The sequence below is a fragment of the Salvelinus fontinalis genome, chromosome 15 (assembly GCF_029448725.1).
Source record: "Salvelinus fontinalis isolate EN_2023a chromosome 15, ASM2944872v1, whole genome shotgun sequence".
In the NCBI taxonomy this organism is placed as follows: Eukaryota; Metazoa; Chordata; class Actinopteri; order Salmoniformes; family Salmonidae; genus Salvelinus; species Salvelinus fontinalis.
In genome coordinates, this window is record NC_074679.1 from 46,068,640 (window position 1) to 46,090,624 (window position 21,985).

At 43.6% G+C, this 21,985-nt stretch overlaps 1 protein-coding gene across 1 annotated transcript in view; it reads right to left on the reverse strand.

Moving 5' to 3' along the window:
- The window catches only part of LOC129812126 (cation channel sperm-associated auxiliary subunit beta-like), a 34,981-nt gene extending 14,222 nt beyond the window's left edge, over positions 1-20,759 (reverse strand). Inside the window, 14 exon segments of the mRNA XM_055864053.1 lie at positions 1,054-1,250; positions 2,146-2,336; positions 3,053-3,277; positions 4,738-4,890; positions 4,976-5,022; positions 5,123-5,189; positions 5,289-5,321; positions 11,885-12,015; positions 12,559-12,648; positions 13,809-13,961; positions 15,204-15,323; positions 20,049-20,103; positions 20,229-20,378; positions 20,619-20,759. Coding sequence (XP_055720028.1) covers positions 1,054-1,250; positions 2,146-2,336; positions 3,053-3,277; positions 4,738-4,890; positions 4,976-5,022; positions 5,123-5,189; positions 5,289-5,321; positions 11,885-12,015; positions 12,559-12,648; positions 13,809-13,961; positions 15,204-15,323; positions 20,049-20,103; positions 20,229-20,378; positions 20,619-20,759 — 1,753 coding nt within the window.
- Positions 20,760-21,985: the final 1,226 nt, after the last annotated feature.

The following is a 21,985-nucleotide window of genomic DNA, read 5'->3' on the forward strand; positions in this document are numbered from 1 at the left end:
CGGTTTTTGTGGCTAAATATGCACATTTTCGAACAAACTCTATATGTATGTTGTAATATGATGTTACAGGAGTGTCATCGGAAGAATTCTGAGAAGGTTAGTGAAAAAATTAATATATTTTGGTGGTGATAATGCTATCGCTCTTTTTGCCTTGAATCAATGCTGGGGTAATGTTTGCACATGTGGTATGCTAATATAACGATTTATTGTGTTTTCGCTGTAAGACACTTAGAAAATCTGAAATATTGTCTGGATTCACAGGATCTGTGTCTTTCAATTACTGTACGCTGTGTATTTTTAAGAAATGTTTTATGATTAGTAATTAGGTAATACACGCTGCTCTCTGTATTTATTCTAGTTGTGATGGTGGGTGCAATTGTAAACTATGATTTCTACCTGAAATATGCAAATTTTTCTAACAAAACCTATCCTATACAATAAATATGTTATCAGACTGTCATCTGATGAGGTTTTTCTTGGTTAGTGGCTATCAATATCCTTATTTGGCCGAATTGGTGATAGCTACTGGTGGAGAGAAAAAATGGTGGACAAAGAAAAATGGTGTCTTTTGCTAACGTGGTTAGCTAATAGATTTACATATTGTGTCTTCCCTGTAAAACATTTTACAAATCAGAAATGATTGCTGGATTCACAAGAAGTGAATCTTTCATCTGGTGTCTTGGACTTGTGATTGAATGATATTTAGATGCTAGTATTTACTTGTGACGCTATGCTAGCTATGCTATTCAGCTTTTTTACTGGTGGGGGTGGTGGGGGGTGCTCCCGGATCCAGGTTTCTGAGGCGGTAGAAGTTAAATAAAGCTATGAGCTGTGACCGAAATATTTTGGATCGTGTCTTAAGACTCATGACGAGAGATTGAGATTGTAACTAGAAATATCACATTAATATACTTGGAAGGATAGGAAAATATCTGAAACGTAGCATGAATCTGTTAGAATTTCAGGACTAGTAAGCAGCACAAAATAAGTTTGAAAATCACTAAATGTAAATGAACTAACAAGTCAGTTGCTGCTATCTTTCTTTCCAGTTACCTAGGTCTTTGAGCTGCAGTGTAACAATGAGCCCCTCGGGCTCCCCCTTCTTCCCCAACAGGTCACATAACTGCATAGGCTCCGCATTCAAGCTGGCTCCTTTGATTGGCTCCAGGACCTCCCCGACGACGACCCCGGAGAACCCCCCCAGATAGTGAGTCCGGAACACCTCTGTGATCACCACCATCTCACCATCACTGAGGGAGAACACACACACAGACATGTATGGACATGCACACACCCATATCTGGAGGACACTGATGGCATTTACTAAGACACATAAGAAAACACAAAGATATAAAGACACTCAATAGTAGATAGGAAAGTCAATACTAGATCAGGAAGTCAATACTAGATCAGGAAGTCAATACTAGATAAGGAAGTCAATATTAGATAAGGAGGGTCCTCCCGGGTGGCGCAGTGGACGGTGTTTCGTCCGACACATTGGTGCGGCTGGCTTCCGGGTTGGATGTGCGTTGTGTCAAGAAGCAGTGCGGCTAGGTTGGTTTGTGTTTCAAGAGACAAGACTGTAACTACTACCAATTGGATACCACGAAATTGGGGAGAAAAAAGGGGGTACATTTTTTTTAAATATTAGATAAGGAAGTCAATATTAAAGTCAATATTAGATAAGAAAGTCAATAATAGATAAGGAAGTCAATATTTAAGTCAATAATAGATAAGGAAGTCAATATTAAAGTCAATATTAGATAAGGAAGTCAATATTAGATAAGGAAGTCAATATTAGATAAGAAAGTCAATAATAGATAAGGAAGTCAATATTAAAGTCAATAATAGATAAGGAAGTCAATATTAAAGTCAATATTAGATAAGGAAGTCAATATTAGATAAGGAAGTCAATATTAAAGTCAATATTAGATAAGGAAGTCAATATTAGATAAGGAAGTCAATATTAGATAAGGAAGTCAATATTAAAGTCAATATTAGATAAGGAAGTCAATATTAAAGTCAATATTAGATAAGGAAGTCAATATTAGATAAGGAGGTCAATATTACATGTAGACTAGAAAATAGTTCAAAAGATCCACAAGATGACAGGTTTAAGAGATTTGGGGCTAGAGTCCCCCCCACCTGAAGTAGATAACCTTGCCCATGTGGTCAGGTGAGAAGTGGCTGGCGGGTGCCACGGTGAGAGGGTTGGTCCTGCCCTGGCGGTTGTTTCCGTTAGCATGGTCATTGATGACAGCATTCTCGTGGAGCAGGACTGTGTGGTCTGTGGTGTACTGGAGGGCCAGGGCTTTGTCAAAACCCATCTCATGTTTCTATTGGGACACAAACACACAGTAGGTTAAAAACTAAGATATCAGTGTATGTCTGCAACAGGCCTGACAGACAGGAGAATATCTATCGTATTGGCCAGTATAAACAATAGATGATGTGCTATAAAGGCATTTCTACACAAACAGTTGTCAAAAACTGCAGTAACCCAATTTGTATGCCTTTTATGGTCTGTCTGAGGATAATCTCCCATGGGCAGATTCTGAGTGTAGACCGAAGAATCTGCCGGGACTGAATGGGATACGTGAGACAACGAGCTGCAGTAGTTCCGGTCTTTGGGTTTTGTCACTGGTTAGGCCGTTGCTCTGTACCGTTATGAGGTGGTCTATTTCAATGGTCCTGTAGCTAAAGGGCAATTCCACAGTGACAGAATGATGCTGAGACTTTAAAAGGAAATCATACAACTCTATGCACAAGGACCACTTTTAACAAAATTACTTTTTTGTGCCATCATTCTGTTACCAAACTTTGCATCTGCATTGTTCTTCAAGTAAATGTGTTTTTGTAAAAATGTCTGTGGAAATTCTTAAAAGGTGTCTTTGTGCTTTGAGATGTATGGTCTGTTTAACTTTGCAATCATTGGATTTTGTTTGGCATACATTTCAAAGTGAAACATCTGAGTCTCAGCATCATTATGTTACTGTGAAATTGACCTAAAGCAACTAGGGTTGTGTTGAGTAGGGTTGTTTGCAACACTGACCTCTATGAGATGGTCTATCTCGATGTTCCTGTAGCTAAAGCCACTGAGTTTGTCTTTGTCCAGCTGAACAGCAATCAGGATCACCATGTGACCACGCAGTAGAGTACTGGCTACATCCAGGGTCTCGTTCAATCACGCAAACCTGGCAAGACCTTCAGGAGGACAAAAATGGGTGGGGATGGGGGAGATGGGATGTGATGGGAATTCTGGCAGGTTCAAGTAGGGCTGTGGCGGTCATGAAACTGTCAGCTGGTTATTGTCATGCAAAAGAGGGTCTCATAATTAAAATCTCCAGGTTTCCATGCATACAAGCCGCTGATGGGACATCTGCATTTAAAATAGCTGAATAAATCAATTTAAAATAGACCATCACAATAGATCCAGTATTTATTTAAGACCGGTCTAAAGAAAGATTATATGAATTTTAGAAGAACAGAATATGAATTGGCCTACTGTATGTTATCTGGCTATGCTCTATGCCATAGGCTGTATGCTTGTTCATTTAGCAGACTAGATATGCTAATAAATCCTGTGGCATTATTTTATATTATATGATTTTATATTAACTAGAATATAATTGAACTTAGTTGAATAAAATGGAAAGGATATTTTTCCCATTCCGGAGCGAGTACACAAGCCATGTTGAGCGTAAAAGTGATCATTTGAAACAGGTCCTATACAATAGATTTAGAGTTGTTTGGAAAAGCTTGCAGTCTGTTCCATGCCTCATGCTGCACACGCTGTTCTCTCATCAAGTGATAATATTTTCACTATTCTAAATGTAATCTTGTCTTCACTATTATGTCAAATTAGTTTTCATTTAGAAATGGGCCATTATCAAATGGGCAGAAACAGAGACATGGGAAAAAAAGACATGTCATCCATTTGCACTCGAATAGTGAATGGAGGCAACTTTTCAGCTGGTTTGGTTATTTCTCTCTCTGCGTGCTGGAGAAAGGAATGAAGGAGAGAGGAAAATATGGAAACGTATAGTGGTGAGATATTCTGTAGCTAAAGGTAATGCCCTATTACTAGGCATTTAAATTTCAAATACAAATTCATATACAGTGCATTCGAAAAGTATTCAGACCCCTTGATTCAGAATTCAAGGCACACTTAACCAGCCCGGCTACTACAACATTCTGCAGCGATATGCCATTTCATCTAGATTGCACTTAGTGGGACAATCATTTGTTTTTCAACAGGACAATGACCCAACACACCTCCAGGCAGTGTAAGAGCTCTTTGACCAAGGAGAGTGATGGAGTGCTGCATCAGATGACCTGGTCTCCAAAATCACCTGACCTCAACACAATTGAGATGGTTTGGGATGAGTTGGACCGTAGAGTGAAGGAAAATCAGCCAACAAGTGCTCAGCATATGTGGGAACTCCTTCAAGACTGTAGGAAAAGCATTCCAGGTGAAGCTGGTTGAAAGAATGCCAAGAGTGTGCAAAGATGTCATCAAGGCAAAGTGTGGCCACTTTGATGAATCCCAAATATATTTAGATATGTTTAACACTCATTTGGTTACTACATGATTCCATATGTGTTATTTCATAGTTTTGATGTCCTCACTATTATTGTACAATGTAGAAAATAGTAAAAATAAAGAAAAACCCTTGAATGAGTAGGTGTGTCCAAACTTTTGACTGGTACTGTATATAGACAATATAGAAAAGGTACCTCAGTGTGTGAGAGCAGTAGGCCAGTGTGTTGGTGGCGGTCATGGAGGAAGGACAGGTAACGGTGTTTGGGGTTCTTCGCGATGTCAGCAGCAGAGGCCTGGCACAGGAACCACCTCGTGAAGGGGTACTTACTGTACACACACCTAGAATGCTGCCATTGAGAAGCTCAGGTTGAAACACAAGGATAGACATTTGTATAATATCAATTATAAACAAACCCCCTCAATCACACCTACCAGGTTTTCACCTTCTCCTTCATTGGAAATCAAACTGAGTGTGTCATCTAAACAAGAGAAAACATTTTGAAACTGTCTTCCGCAACAACAAAAATCATGTTAAGAATCCGTATTGTTCATTTATTTGAGGTCATGATAAAGCCATACCACTGAAATAGATGCGATCTGTCACACATTGAGAGGAAAACCACAAGGTGGTGGCAGAGTAGTCCATCTATGAAGGAGAAATGATGACTTGTTAACTGTTTTCTTGGGAGGCACTCTGCCCCTACTATATCTGAGAATAGCTTGAACAACTGACATGTTTACAGACCTGAGCCAGTGCAGGGAGGAACAGCAAGGTGAACTGTAATATTCAGAGGCAAAGATCCGTACCACAACACAAACTGTTCAGATAAACTATTTATTGACTAGTAAGGACCATAAAGAATGTTCATGCCAATCAAATGGCTCTGTGCACAAAGTCAGATAAAATGTTATTTGTCACATGCACCGAATACAACAGAGCCAGTGAAATGCTTACTTACAAGCCCTTAACCAACAATGCAGTTTGTAAGAAATAAAAGTAAGAAATAATTTGTCAATGTGCGGGGGCACCGGTTAGTCGAGGTAATATATATTAAAGTAGAGTTATTAAAGTGACTTACGCATAGATAATAACAGAGAGTAGCAGCAGCGTAAAGGGGGTGAAAATAGTCTGGGTAGGCATTTGATTAGATGTTCAGTAGTCTTATGGCTTGGGGGTAGAAGCTGTTTAGAAGCCTCTTTGGACCTAGACTTGGCGCTCCGGTACCGCTTACTGTGCAATAGCAGAGAGAACAGTCTAGGACTAGGGTTAATGGAATCTGACAATTTTTAGGGTCTTCCTCTGACACTGCCTGGTATAGAGGTCTTGGATGGCAGGAAGCTTGGCCCCAGTGATGTACTGGGCCGTACGCACTACCCTCTGTAGTGCCTTGTGGTCAGAGGCCGAGCAGTTGCCATACTAGGCAGTGACGCAACCAGTCACGATGCTCTCGATGGTGCAGCTGTAGAACCTTTGGAGGATCTGAGGACCCATGTCTCCTGAGGGGGAATAGGTTTAGTTGTGCTCTCTTCACGACAGTCTTTGGTGTGCTTGGACCATGTTAGTTTGTTGGTGATGTTGACATCAAGGAACATAAAGCTCTCAACCTGCGCTACTGCAGCCCCGTCGATGAGAATGGGGGCGTGCTCGGTGCTTCTTTTTCCTATAGGCCACAATCATCTCCTCAGTACTGATCACGTTGAGGGAGAGGTTGTTGTCCTGGCACCACACGGCCAGGTCTCTGACCTCCTCCCTATATGCTGTCTCATCATTGTTGGTGATCAGGCATACCACTGTTCTGTCATTCGCAAACTTGGCCGTGCAGACATGAGTGAACAGGGAGTACAGGAGGTACAGACTGAGCACGCACCCCTGAGGGGCCCCTGTGTTGAGGATCAGTGTGAGCTGTAGTCAATGAATAGCATTCTCACATAGGTGTTCCTTTTGTCCAGGTGTGAAAGGGCAGTGTGGAGTGCAATAGAAATTGCATCATCTGTTGATCTGTTGGGGCAGTATGCTAATTGGGGTCAAGGGTTTCTGGAATAATGGTGTTGATGTGAGCCATGACCAGCCTTTCAAAGCACTTCATGGCAACAAACGCGAGTGCTATGTGGCAGTAGTCATTTTGGCAGGTTACTTTAGTGCTCTTGGGCACAGGGACTATGTTGGTCTGCTTGAAACATGTTGGTATTACAGACTCAGACAGGCAGAGGTTGAAAATGTCAGTGAAGACACTTGCCAGTTGGTCAGCTCATGCTCTGATTACACGTCCTGGTAATCCGTCTGGCCCTGCGGCATTGTGAATGTTGACCTGTTCTTAATCGGCTGCGTAGAGCGTGATCACACAGTCATCCGGAACAGGTGAGGCTCTCATGCATGTTTCAGTGTTACATGCCTCGAAGCGAGCATAGAAGTAATTTAGCTCGTCTGATAGGCTCGTGTCAGTGGGCAGCTCTCAGCTGTGCTTCCCTTTGTAGTTTGTAATAGTTTGCAAGCCCTGCCACATCCAATGAGCGTCGGAGCCGGTGTAGTACGATTCGATCTTAGTCCTGTATTGACACTTTGCCTGTTTGATGGTTCGTCGGTGGCATAGCGGGATTTCTTATAGGCTTCCGGGTTAGAGTGCCGCTCCTTGAAAGCGGCAGCTCTACCCGTTAGCTCTGTGCGGATATTGCCTGTAATCCATGGCTTCTGGTTTGGGTATGTACGTACAGTCACTGTGGGGCCGGCATCGATGCACTTATTGATGAAGCCAGTGACTGATGTGGTGTATTCCTCAATGCCATCGGAAGAATCCCAGAACATATTCCAGTCTGTGCTAGCAAAACAGTCCTGTAGTTTAGCATCTGCTTCATCTGACAACTTTTTTATTGACCGAGTCACTGATGCTTCCTGCTTTAATATTTGCTTATAAGCAGGAATCAGGAGGACAGAATTATGTTCAGATTTGCGAGATGGAGGGCGAGGGAGAGCTTTGTATGCGTCTCTGTGTGTGGAGTAAAGGTTGTCTATAGAGTTTTTTTCCCTCTTGTTGCACATTTAACATGCTGGTAGAAATGAGGTAAAACTGATTTAAGTTTCCCTGCATTAAAGTCCCCGGCCACTAGGAGCGCCGCCTCTGGATGAGCGTTTTCCTGTTTGCTTATAGCGGTATACAGCTCATTGAGTGCGGTCTTAGTGCCAGCATCGGTCTGTGGTGGTATGTAGACAGCTACGAAAAATACAGATGAAAACTCTCTAGGCAGATAGTGTGGTCTACAGCTTATCATGAGATACTCTACCACGGGCGAGCAAAACTTTGAGACTTCCTTAGATATCGAGCACCAGCTGTTTTTTACAAATATACATTGACCGCCACCCCTTGTCTTACCAGAGACTGATATTCTATCCTGTTGATACAGTGTATAACCCGCCAGCTGTATGTTATTCATGTTGTCATTCAGCCACAACTCGGTGAAACATAAGATATTACAGTTTTTAATGTCCCGTTGGAAGTATATACGTGCTTTTAGTTCATCCAATTTATTATCCAGCGATTGTACGTTGGCCAATAGTACGGATGGCAAAGGCAGATTGACCACTCGTTGGAGGATCTGCACAAGGCACTCCGATCTCTTTCCATGATACCTCTTCCGTCTTTTTCTCCTGCGAATGATGGGGATGAGGGCCTGTTTGGGTGTCTGGAGTAAATCCCTCTCGTCCGACTCATTAAAGAGAAATTCTTTGTCCAGTTCAAGGTGAGTAATCGCTGTTCTGATTTCCAGAAGCTCTTTTCGGTCATAAGAGACAGTAGCAGCAACATTATGTCAGTTGGTTAACTTCTCTAGGGTAGGGGGCAACATTGAAAAGCATACCCAAATTCAACTGCCAGTTACTCATCCCCAGAAGATAAGATATGCATATTGTCAGTCGATTTGGATAGAAAACACTCTGAAGTTTCTAAAACTGTTTGAATCATGTCTGTGAGTATAACAGAACTTATTTAGCAGGCGAAACCCAGAGGACAAACCATTCAGAATTCTTTTTTTTTTAAAGTCACTCTTTAAAGTTTTCATTGGGAAACCAGATTTCTAAGCGACCTGCTTCCAGTTCCTACTGCTTCCACTGGGTGTCAACAGTCCTGAGAAATTGGTTGAGGTTATTCCTTTGTGTAATGAAGAAGTACGGCCATCTTGAAGTCGAGTCACTCGACGTGTCCTGTTTGTTAGAGGCGGGAGACCAGAAAGCATGGCCAATAGTACGGATGGCAAAGGCAGATTGACCACTCGTTGGAGGATCTGCACAAGGCACTCCCATCTCTTTCCATGATACCTCTTCCGTCTTTTTCTTCCGGTATTGAACACAGATCATCCCGTTTTCAATTTTATCCATTATTAACGTTAAAAAATAGCTAAAGTTTTATTACAAAAGTAGTTTGAAATTTTTTGGCAAAGTTTACAGGTAACCTTTGAGATATTTTGTCGTCACGTTTGAGCAAGTTGGAACCTGTGTTTTTCTGGATCAAACACGCCAAATAAATTGACATTTTGGATATATATCGACGGAATTAATCGAACAAAAGGACCATTTGTGATGTTTATGGGACATATTGGAGTGCCAACAACAGAAGCTCGTCAAAGGTAAGGCATGAATTATATTTTATTTCTGCGTTTTGTGTCGCACCTGCAGGGTTGAAATATGCGTATCTCTCTTTGTTTACAATGGTGCTATCCTCAGATAATAGCATCGTATGCTTTCGCCGAAAAGCCTATTTGAATTCTGACATGTTGGCTGGATTCACAACCAGTGTAGCTTTAATTTGGTATCTTTTATGTGTGATTTAATGAAAGTTTGATTTTATAGTAATTTTCATAGTAATAATTTAATTTGGCGCTCTGCATTTTCTCAGGCTTTTTGCCAAGTGAGACAGTAGCGTCCCGTCTAAACTCAGATTTTTTTATATAAATATGAACTTTACCGAACAAAACATACACTGCTCAAAAAAATAACTGCCAGCGCCCTGCAAAATGACCTCCAGCAGGCCACAAATGTGCATGTGTCTGCTCAAACGGTCAGAAACAGACTCCATGAGGGTGGTATGAGGGCCCGACGTCCACAGGTGGGGGTTGTGCTTACAGCCCAACACCGTGCAGGACATTTGGCATTTGCCAGAGAACACCAAGATTGGCAAATTCGCAACTGGCGCCCTGTGCTCTTCACAGATGAAAGCAGGTTCACACTGAGCACATGAGCACATGTGACAGACGTGACAGAGTCTGGAGAAGCTGTGGAGAACGTTCTGGTGCCTGCAACATCCTCCAGCATGACCGGTTTGGCGATGGGTCAGTCATGGTGTGGGGTGGCATTTCTTTGTGGGGCCGCACAGCCCTCCATGTGCTCGCCAGAGGTAGCCTGACTGCCATTAGGTACCGAGATGAGTTCCTCAGACCCCTTGTGAGACCATATGCTGACACATGCACATTTGTGGCCTGCTGGAGGTCATTTTGCAGGGCTCTGGCAGTGCACCTCCTTGCACAAAGACGGAGGTAGCGGTCCTGCTGCTGGGTTGTTGCCCTCCTACGGCCTCCTCCACGTCTCCTGATGTACTGGCCTGTCTCTTGGTAGGGCCTCCATGCTCTGGACACTACGCTGACAGACACAGCAAACCTTTTTGCCACAGTTCGCATTGATGTGCCATCCTGGATGAACTGCACTACCTGAGCCACTTGTGTGGGTTGTAGACTCCGTCTCATGCTACCACTAGAGTGAGAGCACCGCCAGCATTCAAAAGTGACCAAAACATCAGCCAGGAAGCATAGGAACTGAGAAGTGTCTGTGGTCACCACCTGCAGAATCACTCCTGTTTTGGGGGGTGTCTTGCTCATTGCCTATAATTTCCACCTTTTGTCTATTCCATTTGCACAACAGCATGTGAAATTTATTGTCAATCAGTGTTGCTTCCTAAGTGGACAGTTTGATTTCACAGAAGTGTGATTGACTTGGAATTACATTGTGTTGTTTAAGTGTTCCCTTTATTTTTTTGAGCAGTGTACATGTATTGTGTAACATGAAGTCCTATGAGTGTCATCAGATGAAGATCATCAAAGGTTAGTGATTAATTTTATCTCTATTTCTGCTTTTTGTTACTCCTCTCTTTGGCTGGAAAAATGGCTGTCTTTTTCTGTGACTTGGCTCATACCTAACATAATCGTTTGATGTGCTTTCGTCGTAAAACCTTTTTGAAATCGGACACTTTGACTGGATTTACAACAAGTGTATCTTTAAAATGGTGTAAAATACTTCAAAAAGAAAGGAGGACCAAGGCACTCTTCATATAATTAATTAAAATGCCTTTATTAGTATGGCATGTTCAATAGAAACAAAGTTGTTTAAAAAACGACGTGTTTCAGCTGCATGGCCTTCGTCAGGGAGTACAGAAAAAGGAGAATACAATGTCCTCTTTTGAAAGGCTTTTCCAATTAGCCCTAATTAGAAGAGGGGGTGGTTACCAAATTGGACACACCTAGTAAACAATAATAAACACATGAAAAGGTGAAATACTGTAGCAATGTTATCAAGAGCATACAACTCCAAGCTAGAAGCATCAGAACACCCAGAGAGCCAGTTCCAACCCTAACCATGACTGGGAGAAGTGTCCAGAACAAGAAAGCAATATATTCCACAGTACACTAGACCACAGCAAAACATGAACAACAGTCCAAACATAGCTGAGGGCAATTGAGCAACATGTCCACTAGATGACAGCAAATGGACCCATCACGAGAAATCCATATCTTCATTTAAACCAGGGTATTTAGTGGCCTGTAGTTTGTAAATCCAAAAACTTTCCCTTTGGTTTAACTGTTTAAGACGGTCCCCTTTTCTAATAGAGGCCGGAACATGATCAATACCCATAGCTTGTAGGGAGGCAGGGTTGCCATGGTGTAAGGACATGTAGTGCCTTGCCATGGGGTAGTCTTCATTGCCTACCCGTATGGCGTACTTGTGTTCCGCCAAGCGATCTCGAAGGCGACTCTTTGTCCGTCCAATGTAGAACACCTTGCACTGTGGACATTCTAATATATAGGTGACATGAGTGGTTTTGCAGTTAATAAAATGCTTGAGGTAATACTACATTTTAGAAGCTGTGTCAACAAAATACTAAAATACTTTTATGTTTGAGGAATTTAAATTATGGGATTTCTGTTGTTTTGAATTTGGCGCCCTGCAGTTTCACTGGCTGTTGACGAGGTGGGACGCTACCGTCCCACATACCCTAGAGAAGTTAAGAGCCCATTAAACAGCAGCCACCCCCCCGGTGCAATCTTTAATGGTGTAAATGAGCGTGTGTGTGTGTGTAGTACATTGAGAGTGCCTGTGACAGGGGAAAGGAGATCCTGGCTGATGAAGAGCCCCCGGTTGGTCAGCAGGAACAGGTGACAGGTGGTCAGCTTCAGGTCCACGATGGAGATCCCCGCACAGCCAGACACACACACTGTGGAGATAGCAGGTCAGTTACCCACCCACCCACCCACCCACCCACCCACCCACCCACCCACCCACCCACCCACACACACACACACACACACACACACACACACACACACACACACACACACACACACACACACACACACACACACACACACACACACACACACACACACACACACACACACAGTGGAGGATCAGTAAGTCAGAAAAAGTTAGATCCCTGCACAGCCAGGCACACACACACTTTGGAACATCAAGAGACTGGTCAGCAGCCAGACACACACACTGTAGAGGACAATGAGAACAGCCATTAAGGCCCTTTTCACGCAATCTCTCAGCTCGGCTCACCTCTGGTGTGTGAAAATGGTATTAGAGTCATTAATAACCAAATAATGGAGGACCGGCTGTGCACTGAGAATTACTGTACAACACACCCACTCACTGTATCGTTGCGTATCAAACAGCAGAATAAAGGATGTTGAAATACAATTCTAAGTAATATAGTATGTATCAAAGCTGCAACGTGATAGATAAGATGCTCTACCTTCATTGATCAAGCTACATAGTGATCTCGTGGCATTGAACCATCGTGCCTGAGCGGTGAAGGCAGATCTGGTGACACTGAGAATCACTCCTACAGTTAATATGGGAGGGGACAGGAGGCCTCAGTAATGATCACTGACAAAGTCCTATGAATGAGTACAAGCAGGGGTAGAATTGAATTGGAATGATTGAGAACTGAGTTCCCAATGTAAAACTAATTTAACAAGCACAATTTGCTTTTAAGCTAAATTACCTGTGATGTTACAGTGATTTTTCTTCTAATTCCACCCCTGCGCACAAGCATGCAGACATACACTTACAGGACAGTTTATTAGGTTCCCAAAAACGGATCAGTGGCCAAGCAGACAGGCATCGAGGCATTCAGTTACTGTTCGATTGAATGTTCCAATGGGCAAAACAAGTGACCGAAGTGACTTTGAGCATGGTATGATCGTCAGTGCCAGGCGAGCCAGGTCCAGTATCTCAGAAACGGCCACCCTCCTGGGCTTTTCACGCACGACAGTGTCTAGGCTTTACCAAGAATTGGTAAACGTCAAGTCAGCGGCAGTACTGTGGGCGAAAACAGCTTGTTGATGAGAGAGGTCGAACGAGAATGGCAAGAATTGTGCAAGCTAACAGGCAGGCCACAAACAGATCAATAACGGCTCTGTACAACAGTGGTGTGCAGAACGGCATCTCGGAACGCACAGCTCGTCAATCGTTGTCATGGATGGGCTATTGCAGCAGACGAACACACTGGGTTTCATTCCTATCAGCTAAAAACAAGAAGAAGCGGCTCCAGTGGGCACGTGATCACCAACACTGGACAATTGAGGAGTGGAAAAACATTGCCTGGAACATGACAGCGAGTTCAGTTTACTTGAGTGGCCTGGTCAGTCCCCAGACCTCAACTGAATAGAGCATCTTTGGGATGAGATGGAACAGGCTGTTCGCAGCATGAATGTACCGCCGTCCAATCTGCAGCAACTGTGTGATGCCATCGCGTCAGCATGGACCAACATCCCTGTAGAATATTTATGACACCTTGTAGAATGCCCCAAAGAATTCAGGCTGTGCTGGAGGCAAAGGTGGATCCGAACTGGTACTAGGGTGTACCTAATAAACTGTCTGGTGAGTGTATACACAGGGCACATCAATGGCCTGTTTGTCTGCAGTTAGTTACCTATAGTTAAAGTATGTTCTGTTTGTCATAACATGTTTGTGTGTGTGTATACAGTATGTCTTCCTCACCTGTGTGTCCTCCTGGAGCGAAGACAGGTGCCAGCACGGCCACATCACCGGCACAGGGACTCTGGCTGACTTGTAGTTTCAGGACCCGGTGGAGTTGTGGTTCACTGATACGAGACGACAACTCCTCCCCTATCGTCCACTGCAGGATGGGCTCTAAGGGAGAGATGCCACGGCCAATGCAATTCTGACAAACTTATTGAAATTCACACTCATACTGCTAAGATACAACCTTAAAAGGGCAATCATTAGTTGAAACAATAACAATGTGAACACCCCGCATCTGTTTTGTTAAAAAGCTGAGGGATGGGCCTGGATAAATGTAACCACTCTCAAATTCATAGAGAGCTATGTATACAAGGACTGCCCATCAAAGATATGAACATTGTAGTTTTAAGCATGTTTTAAGGCTATACAGTGTTTTTATTTTTTACAATGTTTACACATTTGAGTAAAACAAGCTTATAATTTGGGTTCTGATGGGCTTTGACAGTTGAACTAAGCACCTGAGGCATTTATAAGTTATAGTCTTCAAGAATCAATGGGTATATATCATTCATTTGTAAGTCTAAAAATGGATGTATCAACTGCAGATTGTCCCTTCATATTTTTTTACTTTAAGCCCCCCAATTGGTAAAGTCTTCTCCCATCGCTGCAACTCCCCTATGAACTCGGGAGAAGCGATGGTCAAGAGCCATGTGTCCTCCAAAACACGACCCTGCCAAGCCACACTTCTTCTTGACAAACTGCTCGCTTTACCCGGAAGCTAGCCACACCAATGTGTTGGAGGAAACACCGTCAAGGTGGCGACTGAAGTCAGCTTGCAGGCACCGGGCTCGCCACAAGGAGTCGCTTTAGCGCGATAGGACGAGGAAATCCCAGCTGGCCAAACCCTCCCCTAACCCGCACAACGCTGGGCCAATTGTGTGCCGCCTCATATGCGTCTCCCGGTCATGGCCAGCTGTGACACAGCCTGGCATCACAGCCTAGTGATGCCTCATGCACTGCCATGCAGTGCCTTAGACTGCTGCGCCACTCGGGAGGCCCCAGAATGCCCCTTTAATGTAAGTCTAACTGACTTACTAACTGTAAGTCGCTCTGGATAAAAGCGTCTGCTGAATGACTGTAACATAATGTAAAAAGTTAATAGGGGATAGATAGATAATATAGGAAATACTATCAACGCCTTTAACCATATTATCATTGTGGAAAACCCCATCTCCTCTCAGCTATCCGGCGTTATGATCATAAAGAAAAGATTGCCACCTAGAGGTAAACAGGCACTGCAATTAATCAGAGAACAATATTTTCTTTAGTCATTGGCAAAAATATCCAAATTCAAAACACCCAGTGCTTTGTCATAAATTCACAATAGGCCCTTCTGTCCCCTAGTCCAACCTCTGGCCACATCCAGTAGTGTTCCCTTCAGTGTGTCCAGGATGGATCCCTTGCTGCTGAACATAGAGAAGCCATGGAACATACTGAACTCCACATACCACTCATCCACAGGTGCTGCCACTAGGGGAATGGGGGAGAGAGAGAGAGGAGAGACAGAGAAAGAGGGCAGAGAGGGAGAGGACAGAGGTTTAAATAGGCCAATCAAGCCTGTGAAAGGCTGCTGCAAGTAGATATTGTAGTAGTACTTCAATATTTCAAGTAGCCTTGGTCTTCAAGTAATAGCTGGGTACCAGTCTTTCTAGCTAATATTCCACTCCTTGCCACTCCTGTCATTTGCCAAAGAGACTTTTCATATTTGAAGAAAGGCCATTCTATCATTAATGAGCTTGAGATCACCTATCAGAATCCAAGATGGCGTAGCAGTCGGACGTGTGTTTGTCTTGTCCTGTCTTGTCCCGCGTAAATAGTCCTCGTATTTTTCGTATATATTTTAATTTCACTTTCCATCTAGGAACTGAATATACATTCCTGCAACCCGCCTCACCCAATGTGGTACGGATCTGCTATTTTTTATACTTTAGAACCGGAACCCCAATCAGAAGCTAGCCAGATAACTAGCTACTAGCTAGTAGTCAGTTAGCCTGTGCTGCGGTCTTCACCCTTAACTCGGACACCAGCCAGCTTCAGCTCGGGCCAATACCTGCCAGTCTGCAAGCGCGATATCAACCCAGAGCATATAGGACTGCTTTTTCTCTACCACATCACCGGATTCTTGACGCAAGCTCTGGACAATTACACCGGATCATTGCAGCTAGCTACCTGCAACCGAGTGGCTACTACTGGCTAACACCTCTGTCCCGAAGCAAGCACCAGTAATCCTTGAGCTAGCCTCGAGCTAGGCCCATCTGCCGGCTAGCTGAAGAGGTCTACCAGCAAATTCTTGGGCTACAATACCTCTTTTGCCAATTGGACTGGACCCTTTATTGCCGACACGGAGCCCCGCCGATCCATCACGACTGGTCTGCCGACGTAATTGTCCGAGGTGGTTTCAACAGGCTTTTCCGTTGCGATGTTTCCGAAGACCCATCTGCTATCCCCGGCCCGCTAGCTTTCTGAATCACCGTGTCTCCAGCTCGCCTAGCGTAGTAGCGACTACCGAACGGCTCCGACTCACCTATTGCTGCTCATTGGACCCTATGATCACTCGGCTACACATGCCTCTCCCTAATGTCAATATGCCTTGTCTACTGCTGTTTCGGTTAGTTATTGTTGTTTTATTTCACTGTAGAGCCCCCAGCCCCGCCCTACATGCCTTAGATAGCTCTTTTGTCCCACCCCCACACACGTGGACACCTCACCTGGCTTAACTGGTGCCTCCAGAAACACAACCTCTCTCATCGTCACTCAATGCCTAGGTTTACTACATTTACCTCCACTGTACTCACATCCTACCATACCATTGTCTGTACATTATGCCTTGAATCTATTCTACCACGCCCAGAAATCTGCAGGCTATCTCTGCAGTAGATTGCAACTCCACCCCCTTTGGCAGTTCTATCTTGTCGTAAAATGTTGTAGTTGGGGATGGACATGTCTCTTCTGAAATGTCCATCCCCAACTACAACATTTTACGACAAGATAGAACTGCCAAAGGGGGTGGAGTTGCAATCTACTGCAGAGATAGCCTGCAGAGTTCTGTCATACTATCCAGGTCTGTGCCCAAACAATTCAAGCTTCTACTTTTAAAAATCCACCTTTCCAGAAATAAGTCTCTCACTATTGCCGCTTGTTATAGACCACCTTCAGCCCCCAGCTGTGCCCTGGACACCATATGTGAATTGATTGCCCCCCATCAATCTTCTGAGTTCGTACTGTTAGGTACGAACTCTGGGACATGGGATATGCTTAACACTCCGGCCGTCCTACAATCTAAGCTAGATGCCTTCAATCTCACACAAATTATCAAGGAACCTACCAGGTACAACCCTAAATCTGTACCCACGGGCACCCTCATAGATATCATCCTGACCAATTTAACCTCTAAATACACCTCTGCTGTCTTCAACCAGGATCTCTGCGTTCACTGCCTCATTGCCTGCGTCCGTAATGGGTCCACGGTCAAACGATCACCCCTCATCACTGTCAAATGCAACTTTTCAGGGAAGTCAGGAACCAATATACACAACTAATATAAGGCTAGCTTTTTCAAACATACAGTTTCATCCAGTAGCACTAATTCCAAAAAGTTTTGGGACACTGTAAAGTCCATGGAGAATAACAGCATCTCCTCCCAGCTGCCCACTGCACTGAGGCTAGGAAACACTGTCACCACCGATAAATCTACGATCATCGATAATAAAGCATTTTTCTACGGCTGGCCATGCTTTCCACCTGGCTACCCCTACCCTGGCCAACAGCTCTGCACCCCTTGCAGCAACTTGCCCAAGCCCCCTGTCACGACTCTTCCTGTTCGGGCGGCGCTCGGCGGTCGTCGTCACCGGTCTACTAGCTGCCGACGTCCCCTTTTCTGTTGGTTTTGTCTTATTGGTTACACCTGTTTCTTGTTTAGGTTTTTAGTTGGGCTATTTAAGCCGGTAAGGCCCGCCTGCTCTTTGTGCGGGCTTATTTTTCCTCTGTGTATATTTGTGGTAGTGCGTTTCTCTTTCTTTTTCCTCCGGACTGGTTGGGTCTTGGTTTTGGGCCGGTCTTGTATGTATGTATGCGCCCGGTATTGGCATGAACATTTTTCTCTGTGCCGGAATAAAACATTGTTCTGTACCTTCTGCTTCCTGCGCCTGACTCCGCACCCACTACGCCTAAAGTGCGTTACACCCCCCCCTGCTTTTCTTTCACCCAAATCCAGACAGCTGACGTTCTGAAAGAGCTGCAAAATCTGGAACCCTACAAATCAGCTGGGATAAAATTATCTGCCAAAATTGTTGCAACCACTATTACGAGCCTATTCAACCTCACTTTTGTATCGTCTGAGATCCCCAAAGATTGGAAAGCTGCCGCGGTCATCCCCCTCTTCAAAGGGGGAGACACTCTAGACCCAAACTGTTATAGACCTATATTCATCCTGCCCTGCCTTTCTAAAGTCTTCGAAAGCCAAGTTAACAAACAGATCACCGACCATTTCGAATCCCACCGTACATTCTCCACTATGCAATCTGGTTTCCGAGCTGGTCATGGGTGCACCTCAGCCATGTTCAAGTTCCTAAACGATATCATAACCACCATTGATAAAAGACAGTACTGTGCAGCCGTCTTCATCGACCTGGTCAAGGCTTTTGACTCTGTCAATCACAGCATTCTTATCGGCAGACTCAATAGCCTTGGTTTTTCAAATGACTGCCTCGCCTGGTTCACCAACTACTTCTCAGATAGAGTTCAGTGTCAAATCGGAGGGCCTGTTGTCCGGACCTCTGGCAGTCTCTATGGAGGTGCCACAGGGTTCAATTCTCTGGCCGACTCTTTTCTCTGTATACATCACTGATGTCGCTCTTGCTGCTGGTGATTCTCTGATACACCTCTACGCAAACAACACCATTCTGTATACATCTGGCCCTTCTTTGGACACTGTTAACAAACCTCCAAACGAGCTTCAATACCATACAACACTCCTTCCGTGGCCTCCAACTGCTCTTAAATGCAAGTAAAACTAAATGCATGCCCTTCAACCGATTGCTGCCCTCACCCGTCCACCCGACTAGCATCACTACTCTGGACGGTTCTGACTTAGAATATGTGGACAACTACAAATACCTAAGTGTCTGGTTAGACTGTAAACTCTCCTTCCAGACTCACATTAAGCATCTCCAATCCAAAATAAAATCTAGAAACGGCTTCCTATTTCACAACAAAGCCTCCTTTGTTGCGAAATGCTGCTAAACAAACCTTCGTAAAATGACTATCCTACAGATCCTTGACTTTGGCGATGTCATTTACAAAATAGAATCCAACACTCTACTAAGCAAATTGGATGCAGTGCCATCAATTTTGTCACCAAAGCCCCATATACTACCCACCACTGCGACCTGTATGCTCTCGTTGTCTGGCCCTCGCTACATATTCGTCGCCACACCCACTGGCTCTAGGTCATCTATAAGTCTTTGCTAGGTAAAGTCCCGCCTTATCTCAGCTCACTGGTCACCATAGCAACACCCACCAGTAGCACACGCTCCAGCAGGTAAATTTCACTGGTCATCCCCAAAGCCAACACCTGCTTTGGCTGGCTTTCCTTACAGTTCTCTGCTGCCAATGACTGGAACGAATTGCAAAAATCACTGAAGCTGGAGACTTATATATCCCTTTCTAAGCATCAGCTGTCAGAGCAGCCCATCTGTAAATAGCACACCCAACTACCTCATACCCATATTGTTATTTTTTTTTTTTGCTCCTTTGCACCCCAGTTTCTATCACTCCAGTGTTAATGCTAAATTGTAATTATTTCGCCTCTATAGCCTATTTATTGCCTTATCTCCCTAATCTTACTACATTTGCACACGCTGTACACAGATTTTTCTATTGTGTTATTGACTGAACATTTGTTTAACCTATGTGTAACTCTATGTTGTTTTTGTCGCACTGATTTGTTTTATCTTGGCCAGGTTGCAGTTGTAAATGAGAACTTGTTCTCAACTGGCCTACCTGGTTATATATATATATGTTATTTCCAACAACCAATGAGCAACTCCGCTGGTAATCCAGCTGCGTATTGACCGTTGAGATTCCCGAAAGGTCAGTCTCTTAGGCGAATGACAGGAGTGGCACGGAGTGGAATGTTAGCTAAAAAGACTGGTACCCAGACTAATAGATAGGCTCATTAATAAGAAATAATGACACCTGTGTTGATAGTAATGTTGTATCTGGGGACGTTCACTCTCCAGGTGGATGCATTCTAACAAGCAGAGGGAAAGCACACATAAGAGAAACAGATAGAAGTAGAAAGTCATTGAATTCAAGTCATTACTGAGACCATTGATTTTGTTGTATGTATCTAATCCTAATATTAGCCCATCTCACCATAATGAATTTAAAGGGGAAGGTGGCTGAGTTAGTGCTGTTATAGATGGCCATGGTGGGCAGGAGACCAGATGATGTGTAGAGCTTCAGTTGGTTCTGGTACTGTCTAGCTGAGACGCCTGGTTTCTTCTGGAGCATGCAATCCACCACCTAGAATGAATGAGATAGAATGGCAATCACGAGGACGGACAAATTACAACAGTGTTTTTCCCCTGAAAAGTTACTTTGTACGTTTTCCATTGAACATGGTTTTTAAATCTGGAATGAGGCTTTATCTGGGTCACGGAAACTGTCCCTAAAATGATTCATCATAATTCTGGGACCCAGCATTTGTTCCAGGCAACACAAGGGGGCACCAGATGTTTGATGAGAGCTGCTGGAGCAACATACCAGATTGTCCAGGCCGAGGTACAGTCGAATCCTTTTGCTATCCATATTTCCTGACACACACCGAAATAGTTTCTGTTGCTCTGGGTCATCTGTGTCATTTGGTTCATCTCGGTCATCTGGGTCTAAGTGCATCAACGTCATGTAAAGAATAAATCAAAAGAAGTCTGCCAGCTAGTAAAACAGTAATCTGTTCACATGCAATGCAAATAACAACCCTATGCATTATCAAAATTGGTGGAATTAAATGGTGCCTATCTTTTCCATTCATTTGGGATTGATACATATGTACACGCCACTACATTTTTATTTGGACAGTGAAGCTAAAACGTTTCATTTGTCTCTATACTCCAGCATTTTGGATTTAAGTTTCTGTTTTTAAATCATGAGGCGACAATACCTTTTATTTGAAGTTATTTTCATACATATCTTTTACCATTTAGAAATGACTACATCAAGCTTGTTACTCTGCAAACTTGTTACTCTACAAACTTGTTGGATGCATTTGCAGTTTGTTTTGGTTGTCTTTCAGATTATGTTGTGCCCAATAGAAACGAATGGTAAACAATTTATTGTGCCTTTTATTGTAAATAAGAAAATAATATGTTTCTGAATACTTCTACATTAATGTGGACGCTATCTTGATTACGGATAACCATGAATGAATCATGAAGAATGATAAAGTCCTGTGGGCAGATTCTGTGTGCAGAAAGATTATCCAAGACATGCTAACCTCTCGCCATTACCAAAAATAGGGGAGGTTAGCATTTTTGTGTGAGGGGGGTAAGATATTTATGCCTCTTTCTCACTCATCATTATTCATAATTCATTCATGATTATCCACAATAATCCGTCACCTAAAGTAGCAGGTGTAAAAAGACGCCTGAGCGTAGTCCCCACATTTGTTTTTCAGGGGAAACAGAAGTTAGGTTGAAAATACTAACCCTCTGAAAAAAGGAAGCATCCTCTTTCTTTCTGCCGACCCTGCGGAGAGTGAATAACATTCCGTAATGATGACGAGGGTATGAAGTTGATTTTGAGTCCAACCCGCGGAAATACCTCCAAACGGTACTACCTCCCAAGGCCAAACATGGAAGAGATACATTGAGCAGTGAGAGCCTACTTCGTCTTTTTTTTGTTTTTGTTTTTTTAAACATGATTTTATTTGATATTTTATCAACAATACAAAACAAACACACACAAATGACAACATCAACTACATCACTGCCCATACCTACTAACCCTCACCCCTATCTCCAGCGCTCGTATCACTTTCTGCCACATGGCGTCAAACTACACGATTTTGTTTCTCTCCGTCGCCCACTCACTTTACATTTTTAGATAGTAAAGCATTTGACCTTTCTATTGCG